General features: G+C 40.6%; 1 protein-coding gene across 3 annotated transcripts in view; it reads right to left on the reverse strand.

Annotated features, from left to right (window-relative positions):
- Positions 1 to 732: 732 nt before the first annotated feature.
- COIL (coilin) overlaps positions 733 to 12,417 on the reverse strand; it is a 29,482-nt gene continuing 17,797 nt past the window's right edge. The window contains exon 7 of one of the 3 annotated variants that reach the window (XM_023759598.1): positions 733 to 1,021. In XM_023759598.1, coding sequence (XP_023615366.1) covers positions 842 to 1,021 — 180 coding nt within the window. In that variant the 3' untranslated portion in view covers positions 733 to 841. Of the gene's footprint in view, positions 1,022 to 9,991; positions 10,939 to 12,417 lie in introns of those variants that run through there. The other 2 variants (XR_002830923.1, XM_006095590.3) reach the window with 2 other exon arrangements.

A 12,417-nucleotide genomic window follows, 5' to 3' on the forward strand; every position in this document is an offset into this window, starting at 1 on the left:
GCACTCGGGGACCGGGGGCGGGGCAGCCAGGGGCCGGGTGGGGTCCGATGGGGAACTAGCTGGGGCTCGGGGCTTCCGGTTACCCCTACGGCCACTCCGCGGATGGAGAAACCGAGGCATCGGTGGAGACCCCGGGGCGCGGGAGCCCAGGCCCAGATCTAGTCCGGCTTCTGCACGAGCGCGCTCGCCACGAGTTCTTTCCCTACAAGAACCTACCTGGACCCGCGACGTCCCCAGCGCTGCGGAAGGGAGGGGGCGCTTATCAGGGCCCGGACTTTAAAAAAATAACTATTATTGCAAAAACCGGTTTTGGCTCGGGGCTTCCGGTTACCCCTACGGCCACTCCGCGGATGGAGAAACCGAGGCGTCGGGTGGAGACCCCGGGGCGCGGGCAGCCCAGCCCAGATCTAGTCCGGCTTCTGCACGAGCGCGCTCGCCCACGAGTTCTTTCCTACAAGAACCTACCTGGACCCGCGACGTCCCCAGCGCTGCGGGCGCGAGGGGCGCTTATCAGGACCGGACTTTAAAAAATAACTGTAGGAACAGTTAAACGACTGCCCCTTTTCCTTTTTTTTTTTTTAATCCTTTAATCCTTCCTTCCCCTTCCCTGGTCCTGTGCTTTGCATTTCGTCGTTGGGTCCCTGAAAGACTGGAGCCCATAGTCACACACTCATGCTTAAACTTAAACTGGGTGATTTCTTTCCACCGCGATTAACATGATTTTTTTTTTTTTTAAATTTCCAGTTCTACTTTACTAGGGTTTGGCGACATCCCAGTTTAACAAAGGTTTTTCTCTCACATATACTCAGATAACAGTAATGTTGGAACTTAAACATTTTTTTCAAAATTGTTTGCTTAGATTTAGTTCCATTCTTCTAGCTCTGTTCTTCCCCTCTGGCCAGGGAGTAGGAAAAGTGGGTGTACAGGAGGCAAGAAATGTTGCAGAGAGGGGATGGGGGTCAAAGAGAAAGACCGTGTTTAAAGAGGGGTTAGCTGGAATTCGCATTGGAGACAGTGTGAGCTGCAAAAATAAGAAAAAGGTCAATGTCAGACTACTGCTAAAATAATAGATACCACTTATGGGGCACATACTGTGTGATAGGAAAGTCACATATGTTAGTTTCTAAAATCCTTATAATCTCTTCTAGACTTTCTAAACCCTACAAGACAGAAGTTCTTATATCCGTTTTACAGGTGAGGGTCATGAATTTTATATAAAATAGGACTGGGATTCTAGCTCAGATTGCTTACTCAACATTGTAATTCCTAGTTCCCCTACATCTCTTCCAGCACGGCCCCTTGAGCCCACTTGTTCTTTTTCATATTACATTGTTGTTTGCATAGGGAGGGGGAAGACAGAAGATGAGGTGTGTAGGAGATTAAGATTTATGTACATGGCATCTCATTTAATTCTCACAAATCTTTGAGGTAGGTATAATTATCTCATTACAGATGAGAAAACTGAGGCTTAGGGACACTAAATAACTTACCTGAGACCGTGGACATTGGCATTCAGACTATCTGATTCCAGAAGGCAAGCATTTTCTATGAAATGCTATCTCTCAAGGGGCAGGATGGAGCAGTTTCCAGGAAATAAACAGCATAAAATGCCTATGACCTAGCTCTCATGGGTGAGGCGGCCTGCTGACTCATGCCAGAATGTTTGTGGAAAGAAGAAATTCCACTTGGACATCTCTTGTCCATCAGTTTTCAGCCTGACCTTCCTGACGGCCTGCTCCTCCAGCCCCCACCACCAGGTCTTGAACGCAGCTTCCAATGCTTGAACTTCCTCTGTTCTTCTCAAAGGGCATCTCAAGTCTTCGAAGCCCACCTCTAAGTGAGCCTCTCCCGCCGCAACACCCTCTTCCTGATTGGCTCTGCCATTGTGGCTTCCAGACTCCAGGTCTCACATAAACCACCACATCCAGAGCAGCTGGAATTTAGCCCCATATCAATTATTTGACAGTATCCAGTCTTCAGCTCTCAATGGTTCTACTTAAAGGAGTTGAGCTGTTGATTGAAACTGCATCCATCATGGCTCCAGATTTAACAAGAAGCTCAACAATATCCTTTTTTATTTTTTTAAATCGTCACCCGAGGATAGGTTCTGGTTGGGTTTTTGTTTTGGGGTGTTTGTTTGTTTGTTTAGAGAGAGGAAGGCAGAGAGAGAGAAACATCGATCAGTTGCCTCCCTTACTTGTCCTGACCTGGGACCATATCTGCAACCTAGGTATGTGGCCTAACCGGCAATCGAACTCGCAACCTCTTGATGTACGGGATGACACTCCAATGAACCGGGCCACCCACCCAGGGCACTCAATAATATCTTGTTGGCTTGAATGGCATGCAAAACGAAGCGGAGTCCACAGAAGATTACCTGTTGCATTAACTTTAGCCCTACTTAGATAAGATAGATGCACAAGCTAAAAATATGGGTTATTCCAAGCACTGGAGGCTAAAAATGCTAAGACTTCAGAGTTTTATCAACCTGTTCAACTATAAACCAAGGAAGCTCTGAGTAAAGTTAAACTCTGTGTCATAATTTTTCTTGACAAGTGTTCTGCATGACCTGACAGTCTTAATTTTGTGTACACATACACATTTTGTTTAATTTTAAAAAGCACTTAAGACCCCAGGGGTTATAATTTTGCAAAAGTTAAAATCAAGTTAAGTTAAAAGCTGATGAAATGTGAGTTATGTTATTCCATTTTGTGTCTATTTCTGCATGTTATGAATTTTTAAATGTATCTTCTTTATTAAAATTCTAAGCATTATTGTGGACAAAAGGGGCCACATGCTGACCTGACAAGCTCAGGGGAGGCCTGCATGGCAGTCTTGCAAACTCAGAGACCTAAAGTTACCACAAAGGATGGTCTGAAATTAAACTTTGACTAAAAGCAGTTATGGTGGGCAGTTACGTCCTAGGCCAGTATCTTCACTGACAAGGTCCACCTTTACCTTAACTGAGCCTATCTGTCTTTTTGCATCTATGATAACATACCCCTGAAATGTCTGGGTAACTTGTGACTTCCCTTTATCTGGAGCCCCTGGGGCACAACCAAATGTGCTGGGCGCCAGGACAGATACCACAAATTCCTTCATCATCTTGTTAATTGTTCCTGCACCCACCTAAGTATGTGTCCATCATTTTACTTTTTATCCAATCCCAGGGGTTTCCCTGCTTTGCTTATCCCTCCTCCTTAATCTATCACCAATGAATTTCATGTAACCCACCTATGTTCCTCCTTTGATTGAAATGTATAAATACAAATGTAACCCCGCCATTCTCCGGCGCATTCTCAATTCGTTGAGGTTCTGCTTCCCGGCATATGTCGACAGTTTGGCTCAAATAAACTCACAAAAATTCTTTACAGGTTTCAATGGTTTTTTTTTACGTTAACATTACAATGTATTGTTTAAAAAATGGCCCTGGTCAATTTTTCTCAGTTGTTAGAGCAGGGGTCCTCAAACTACAGCCCGCGGGCCACATGCAAATACAAATATTGTATTTGTTCCCGTTTTGTTTTTTTACTTCAAAATAAGATATGTGCAGTGTGCATAGGAATTTGTTCATAGTTTTTTTTAAACTATAGTCCGGCCCTCCAATGGTCTGACGGACAGTGAACTGGCCCCCTGTTTAAAAAGTTTGAGGACCCCTGGGTTAAAGCATCGGCCTGTGGACTGAAGGGTCGCAGGTTCAATTCCGGTCAAGGGCATGTACCTCGATTGCAGGTTTGATTCCCGGCCCAGGTCAAAGTGGCTGGGGGAAGCAACCAAGTGATGTGTCTCTCTCACATTGATGTTTCTCTCTCTTTGTCTTTCCCCTTCCCTTCCACTCTCTCTAAAAATCAATGGGGAAAATATCCTTGGGTGAGGATTAACAACAACAACAAAAAGAATGTTTGTGGATTCTTGTTTCCCAGATGTTTAGAAGGGCTGATTAGACAGTAAAAATTACTGGGAGGCGCATATCTTATGTTTTTCAAATTCCACGCAGTAGATATTTACTAAGACCTGGTAGGCTAAATTCATCCCACTGTGGTTAAAGCATATGCTTTGTATTATTTAATCTTTTAAAATTTATGAAGACTTGTTTTATTACCTGAATGTGGTCTATCTTGTTATTGGGTACTGCTTGCATGGCATCTCTTTTTCCATCCTTTTTTCTCAAAAGGAGAGGGGAGGGAAGGGGAGAGCGGGGGAGGGGAGGGGGGGGGAGGGGAGGGATAGGAGAACAAAACATGGATCGGATGCTTCCTGCACACTCCCTACTGGATCGAGTCCTCAACCTGGGCATGTGCCCTGACCAGAATCAAACTGGCAAACTTTTGGTGTGTGGGACCACGCCCAACAAACTGAGCCACACCAGCCAGGGCTCCATCCTTTTATTTTCAGCTCATTTGTGGTTTTGCATCTTAAGTGTGGCTCTTGTAGACAGCATATAGTCAGATCATGTTTTTAATGCATTCTACCAATCTCTGCCTTTTAATTGGAACGTTTACATTAAATTACTGATAAGGATTTACATCTGCCATTTACTATATATTTTTGCCTTACATCTTTTCTGTTCTTCTCTCTCCATTATTGCCTTCTCATTATTTTTATTCCTTTGTTATTTCTTCAAATATTCTTTCTGCCCTCCCCCTCTCTCCTCTCCTGTAGGAACTCTGTGATGTTGGTATGCTTGTTGGTGTCCCACAGGTCTCTGAGGCTCTGTTCATTTTTTTCTTTTTTAAAAAATTTTATTTTATTTTTTTCCCTTTCTGTTTCACAGACTGGGTCATCTCAATTGACCTCTAGCCAGATTCTTTCTTCTGCCTGCTCAAATCTGCTGCTGTGTTCCTCTTGTGAATGTCTTGTTTCGGTTACTGTATACTTCAACTCCAGAATTTATATTTGGCTCTTTAAAAAAAATAATTCCTATCTTTGTATTGATAGTCTCTATTTAGAGAGACATCATTCTCATACTTTCCTTGCCATAGTTTCCTAAAGTTCTTTGAACATTTTTAAAATAGCTGATTTAAAGTTTTTGTCTGTGTAAATCCAATACCTGTACTTCCTCAGGACAATTCCTGTTGATTTCCTTTCTCATATGGGTCATTCTTTCTTGTTTCTATACCATAATTTTTTGTTCAAAACCTGATATTTAAAATAATACAATGTAGCCAGTTGGTGTGGCTCAGTGGTTGAGCATCGACCTGTGAACCAGGAGGTCACGGTTTGATCCCTGGTCAGGGTACGTGCCTGGGTTGCGGGCTCAATCCCCCAGTGTGGGGCTTCCAGGAGGCAGCCGATCAATGATTCTCTCATCATTGATGTTTCTCTCTCTCTCTCCCTTCCTCTCTGAAATAAAAACATATATAAAAAAAATAAAATACAACGTGGCACTGTGGACACCAGATTCCCCTGTTCCCAGGGTTTGTTGTTGAGGCTGTTTGTTGTTGTTTTTATTTGTTTAGAGACTTTCTTTTTTCTTTTTTTCCCACAGGTGGAAACATTTTACACTTTTATTTATTTTATTTTTATTTTAATATATTTTATTGATTTTTTACAGAGAGGAAGGGAGAAGAATAGAGAGTTAGAAACATCCATGAGAGAGAAACATCAATCAGCTGCCTCCTGCACACTCCCTACTGGGGATGTGCCCGAAACCAAGGTACATGCCCTTGACCGGAATTTAACCTGGGACCCTTGAGTCTGCAGGCCGATGCTCTATTCACTGAGCCAAACCGGTTAGGGCTAGAGACTTTCTGACTTAATTCCATGAAATCTGTATTCTTTGTCATACGTTGCTAATAGAGTCTCTGCTCCCTTAGCCTAGTGAGCAGTTAATGACCAGATAGAGATGTCCTTAAATGCCTAGAAACCAGTATGTTTCCCAGTGTTTTCTAAGGTCTTGGAGTTGATTACAGACTGTTGGTTTTCAAGACTACCACAGAGCTGGGGTTGGAGTAATGAAATAGAGAAAGTTGAAACACCACAGCTTGCTGTTCTTACCAAAATTCAGCCACTTTTCTTGAATAAGCGTTCCCCGATTTGTTGCAAGGTCTTTGCTAATTTTCACAGTTACAAAAAAAGTTGATTCTGACAATTTTTGCCTCCATAAGATGGAGGCAAAATTTTCAGAGGTCCTTACTCTACCATTTTTGCTTTTTTTTTTACCCAGGATAACCTTTTATCATATCATATTATTAAATTTGTAAAAAGAACCAAAAAAGACATTATTAATAAATTTCCTGGTAGAAACTAATAATTCATCAACCTGAAATCTTTCTTTTCTTCCTGTAATCATTTTTTAAAATTTGCTTTTAAATTATAGTGTACATACAATATTATATTAGTTTCAGGTAAAAGCATAGTGATTAGACATTTATATACCTTATGAAGTAATCACTACAATAAATCTAGTAACCATCTGTCACCTACGTAGTTGTTACAATATTATTGACTATATTTCCTTCTTACATTACATCCCTATGACTCATAATTGGCAGTTTGGAACTTCTTAATCTTCTTCACTTTTTCACCCATCTCACTACCACTGCCCATCTGTCAACCATTAGTTTGTTTGCTGTATATATATATAAATGTTTCTGTTTTGTTTGCTTGCTTGTTTTTTAGATTTCAACATATTACTCTTTCAATGTCAGTAGAATCTGCAGCAATAACAGCTTTAAATTCCTGATATATTTAGGTAATTTGTATTTTTCTCCTGATTAATCCACCTAATAGATTATTTTTATTTTTTCAAAGAACCAGCTTTTGTCTTTAATTTTCTGTCACTTGTCTGCTTTTTTTGTTATTGTTGAGTTCTTCTATTACCTATTATTTCCTTCCATTTACTTTTGGTTTAATTTGCTCTTCTTTTTCAAGCTTATTGTTGGAATATTAGATCATTACTGTTACACTTTGTTCTTTTCTAATATAGGCATTTAAAACTATAAGTTTTTGTTCCTATGTTCCTCTTTTTAATCTTCTTTTAGACTAATCAAATATATTATACATTTCATTTTTATTTCCAGTTATTGGCCTTTTATCTATACTTTTTTAAAAATATATTTTTATTTATTTCAGAGAGGGAGGGAGTGGGATAGAAACATCAATGATGAGAGAGAACCATTGATCTGCTGCCTCCTGCACGCCCCCTACTGGAGATTGAGCCTGTAAGCCAGGCATGTGCCCTGACTGGGAATCAAACCATGACCTCTTGGGTCAGAGGTTCATGCTCAATCACTGAGCCATTGCCGGCCGGGCTACGTATGCTTTTTATTATATTTCTAGTGGTTCTAGAAATTACAATATACATCCTAAACTTATCACAGTCTATTTAGAATTAACATTGCATTAATAATTCATGAGAATTTTATTACATTAAAATTTTATATAGCATCTCATTTGCTATTGTTTTCATATATTTTACATATACATACATAATAAACCCCATGTTATTATGAAAATCATCAAACAAGGAAGTTAGCAGACTGAGGTGGCTCTGACGTGAGCAAGCCAAAATCTAAGCCAGAGTCACTTCCTATAAACACCTCGAGGTTAGGAAAGCAAAACTAAACAACAGCACTCGGCTTTCCTAAATAGGAAAACTGCTTACACTATAGCCAATTAAATAATAAAATACTTATTTTTAAAAATTTTTTATCTGTATTGTTGAAAGTATTACAGATATCCCTTTTGTTCTCCCATTGACCTCCTCCACCTGGACCCAATAATAAAAGACTTTCCTCTCGCTCCTGCTAATAGAGCCCCCCTAACCACTTCTGATTTTGCACTGGCTGATTTGAATCAGGTTGCTTACATAAACTTCAAAAATGTATATGCCTTAGTTTACCTTTTAACAGTATTACTATATATAATTACTCTAGAGGCCCAATGCATGAAATTTGTGCAAGGGGCTTGGTCCCTGCCGCCACTGCCACGGTGGCTGCCTCTGCCTCAGCCCCCGCCACTGTGGCTTCGTCCAGAAGGTCATCCGGAAGGATGTCCAGTCTAATTAGCATATTATGCTTTTATTATTATAGATTTGCTTTAAAGTTACCTCAAAGAAAATATAGTTGTGTATAAAAAGAGATATATCCTCCACATATTTACCATTCCCAGTACTCTTCATTCCTTCCTATGGATACAAGTTTACTTTAGCATAATCTGTAGTGCAGGCCTTCTGACAATGAATTCTTTCAGCTTTTATCTCAAAATGTCTTTATTTTGTCTTCATTTCAATGGATAATTTCAAAGAATCTAAAATTCTAGATTGACTTGCTTTCAACATTTTACTCATTTAAAAAAACCGATTTGAGAGAGACAGACATCGATCTGTTGTTCCATTTATTTAAGCATTCATTGGTTGATTCTTGTAGGTGCCCTGACCAGGGATTGAACCCACGACCCTGGCTCATTAGGACAACACTCTAACCAAGTGAGCTATCTGGCCAAGGCGTGTTTTGTTTTAAAATCAGACATTACCTTATAGCCACATTTCATGTACTAAAACCCTACCAAAACCCTATAAATCAGCGGTCGCCAACCGGTGGTCCGCTGCAAGGTTGGCAACCGCTGCTATAAATGGTGCCCCCAAATCCAGTCATTTAACATGTGGGGTTGCATCACTGCAAAGTTAACAAAGTGTCTGTAGAGCGTCCTTCAGAGGACAGGGCCAATCACCAACCCCATTACACCCCACATGCTTTTCTCTGAGATTTCATTGTATTTATTTTCCTTTACTCCCTTATCAGTTCATTTCGGAATGATTGTTCCCTCCTGTTAATTGAAAAACAAAAAACCTGAGTCACTATCTTAATATAACTTCTTTCAAAGTGGGGGTCATGGCCAGAGCCCTGGGATAAAAACTATAACGAACCTTCAAACCTTCTAGAATAAAAGCATGACTAATGAGAATTAGGAGCTGACTTCATCCTACCTAAAGATACAATTAAAGAAAGTCTATGGGGGAGGAGGGGGGGCGGGAGGGGGAGGAGGCAGGGAGAGAAAAAGGAGACATGTAATACTATATGTAATACTTTAAACAGTAAAGAATTTTAAAAAATAAATACAGCCTTGACTGGTTTGGCTCAGTGGATAGAGCGTCGGCCTGCAGACTCAAAGGTCCCAGGGTTCGATTCCAGTCAAGGGAATGTACCTTGGTTGTGGGCACATCCCCAGTGGGGGGTATGCAGGAGGCGGCTGATGTTTCTCTCTCATCGATGTTTCTAACTCTCTATTCCTCTCCCTTCCTCTCTGTAAAAAATCAATAAAATATATTTTTAAAAATTTTTTTAAATAAATACAATTAAAAAAAGTCTAAACACAGCAGCTCTAATACAAAATATGACATTAGTAATTTCTAACAGATGAAAATAAATTAAGGGGATGCAAGTTCTGCCAAAAATTTGGAGCAGGATGTTGGGCAAGTCAAATAGGAAGATAAATAAATGGTAAGATCTCATCAAGCACTTACTACATGCCAGGTCCTGTGCTAAATGCTTCACATGCATTATTATTAAATATATTTTTATTGATTTCAGAGAGGGAGGAAGAGGGAGAGAGAGAAACATCAATGAGAGAGACTCATCGATCGGCTGTCTCCTGCACACCCCACACTGGGGATCGAGCCCACAACCGGGGCATTTGTTCATATACCTTTTGGCGTTTACTAGTAATCTTGTTTCCCAAACTCTGGAAAGTATGCAACACAAGAACCCCAGTGCCAAGATCCCATCATTCTGGAGTAACACTCATCACAAATCAGTAACCACATTTTGATGCACATCAATGCCATGCATATTAAAATTGGACAGCAGCTTCACTGGTCCGATAGCTCCCAGATATAGCAGACTCTGTTTGACCAAACTTTGCAACACCGGACTCTTCACTCAAGGCAACCCTTCTTGTTCCGGAAAACTTTAACCTCTTGCATTGTTGTAAAAAACAAACAAGCCGAGATTTACAATACTCAACTAGATGTGATGACTCAGCATGGACATTTAGTTCAATATGGTTTTATTTAAAAATCTGCAAAGCTGAAGGAGGGATCTGATCTTTCATTAAAAGAAAGCAATTTTCACAGTATATATTTAGTCATTTTAGCTTTGTGTGGAACAGCAATAGGAAAGGAAGTTTCTTTTCAAGATCCTCACTCCAGCACACGCAGCCAGGTGCCGGGATCTTGCAGCAAGATAACACATTCCTGGTCTGAACTGAGAGTAAATCCTCTCACCCAGCTGACACAGGAGCTATTCTCCAGGCACAGACAGCAGGTCTTATTTTCCTGCTCTAGATGGGGCTCTAGGAATCCTCCACTTTAAAGTTGAGAAAAATGTGAAAGGATTCCTTAACTCACTGCCTGCAACAAACCCAACTACTTGTTAATTCTTGACAATTACAAGGATAAAATACTTGAAATTTGTAAGAGGTTCCACATTTAATAGAACAACTCAAATGTAAAAAATTAGGTCAAGTAACATGCGTTCATGTTTTAAAATGTTACTTAATAAAACTTACTGAGACAAGATGTGCAGCACTTTCTTATACTTGATATTATAAACTGCTTCTGACAATGGCTACTTGATGGTCAAAAAATAAAATAAAAAAGAGAAGAAACAATACATATTGGTATGTAACAATGCCTACAGGGAATGTCATTTTTTAAAATTTTGTTACTAAAATTAAACCTGAAAAAAAAAAAAGACTAGAAAGCAACACACTCATGTTATTTTCAATGATGAGGTAGATATTCTGTCCTATGCAGAAAACTGCATACAAATTTCAAATCTTTTTTTTTTAAAGTTCAGGTATAGTCACTTTCACAAACAAGACATTTATACACTACAAGGTGGAGAGGTCTTAGGCAAGCTCTGTGCTTGATGTGTTGTTACTCGGAGATTCAATAATCAGTCTTGGATCAATCAACTGTCTCCAAAAAACAGTGATCTGAAGGAAAATACAAAATATTCAGTTTAGAGATTTCATTATGAGGTCATATAGGTTCTAGTCAGTTAAAAACGTCAGTCAAGAATATTTCCATTTGGGCAGAATGGTTGAAGTCCTGGAATAATTTGAGTCCTGATAAACTGAGTTTAATTAGTACATCAAAACTTGTTTACCTCAAATGCAGCTAAATTTCACATTAAGCACATTTCATCCTTCTTTGATTTAGAGCAGGGGTTGTGGGGGATGGCATGGAGTGAGGGGTTATAAGGGGTCACGAAGATTTGCCCTAAAGGTTCTGGGGACAGGCAGCCACAGACCTCTTGGGAAGCAGATGTGACCCAAAAGAGTTATCAATAGACTGCTGATGCTGTTTTGTGCAGCTCTGTAGTTCTGCTATGCTGCCAAAAATAGGAGGTATTTCACATTTAAGAGAAAGCAAATCAGAGCACTTGGCCATGTGGATGAATGATGAGAGCCATCTAGTGTCCAAAAAGGTAATTACTGGCTCTGCTTTAGACTTCTGAAAAGGCATGGAAAAGCAAGTCTCTAAAGCAGTGGTTCTCAACCTGTGGGTTGCAACCCCTTTGGGGGTCGAACGACCCTTTCACAGGGGTCGCCTAAGACTATCGGAAAACACATATATAATTACATATATTGTTTTTGTGATTAATCACTATGCTTTAATTATGTTCAATTTGTAACAATGAAATTAGGGGTCACCACAACATGAGGAACTGTATTAAAGGGTCGCTGCATTAGGAAGGTTGAGAACCACTGCAAAGGCACAGTTTCCAAGAATACATTTCAACCCCAAAAATGGGGCTGAGTATATTGCAAATAAGGAAGTACAGAAGACTGGGCCAAATCTGATGATCCTACCACAGACCCCAAAAATGTGTTTTTGGAATAAATCTCTAAGAGTATCATTTATCTCAGAGACAAATCAAAGCACAGTCTGGCTAGAGTTTCTACGTGTCAGATAAATAGTTTATAATACTGAAACTTATAGGGCAATATCTGTAACATCTAATCTAATAAAAGAGAAACATGCAAATAGACTGCAACTCCACTACGCCCCAAGCCACGCACACCAGCCAATCAGAGCAACTATATGCAAATTAACCCAACCAAGATGGCGGCCGGCAGCCATGGAGCTGGAGCAAGCAGGAGGCTCGGTTGCCTCAGCGATGGAGGAAACCAAGCTTCCCGCCTGCCCTGGCCGGCTGCAGCCTCGGTTCAAGGCAACAAAGTTGCAATTATAGAAGATAAATAAATCCCAGATACCTGCTTCCAGACAGCCTCCACTGGGAGCTTGGCTGGCTGGGGGCCCTGGCCAGCCTGCAAACAGCCATCAGCCCATCACCCAGACTGGCTAGGCACCCCAGCAAGACCCCCCCACCCTGAAGGGGGTGTGGCCAGCTTGAAAACGGCCCTCAGCCCCTCACCCAGGTTGGCCAGGCACCCCAGTGGAGACCCCCA

This window comes from Myotis lucifugus, unplaced genomic scaffold (genome assembly GCF_000147115.1).
Source record: "Myotis lucifugus unplaced genomic scaffold, Myoluc2.0 scaffold_158, whole genome shotgun sequence".
Classification (NCBI taxonomy): domain Eukaryota; kingdom Metazoa; phylum Chordata; class Mammalia; order Chiroptera; family Vespertilionidae; genus Myotis; species Myotis lucifugus.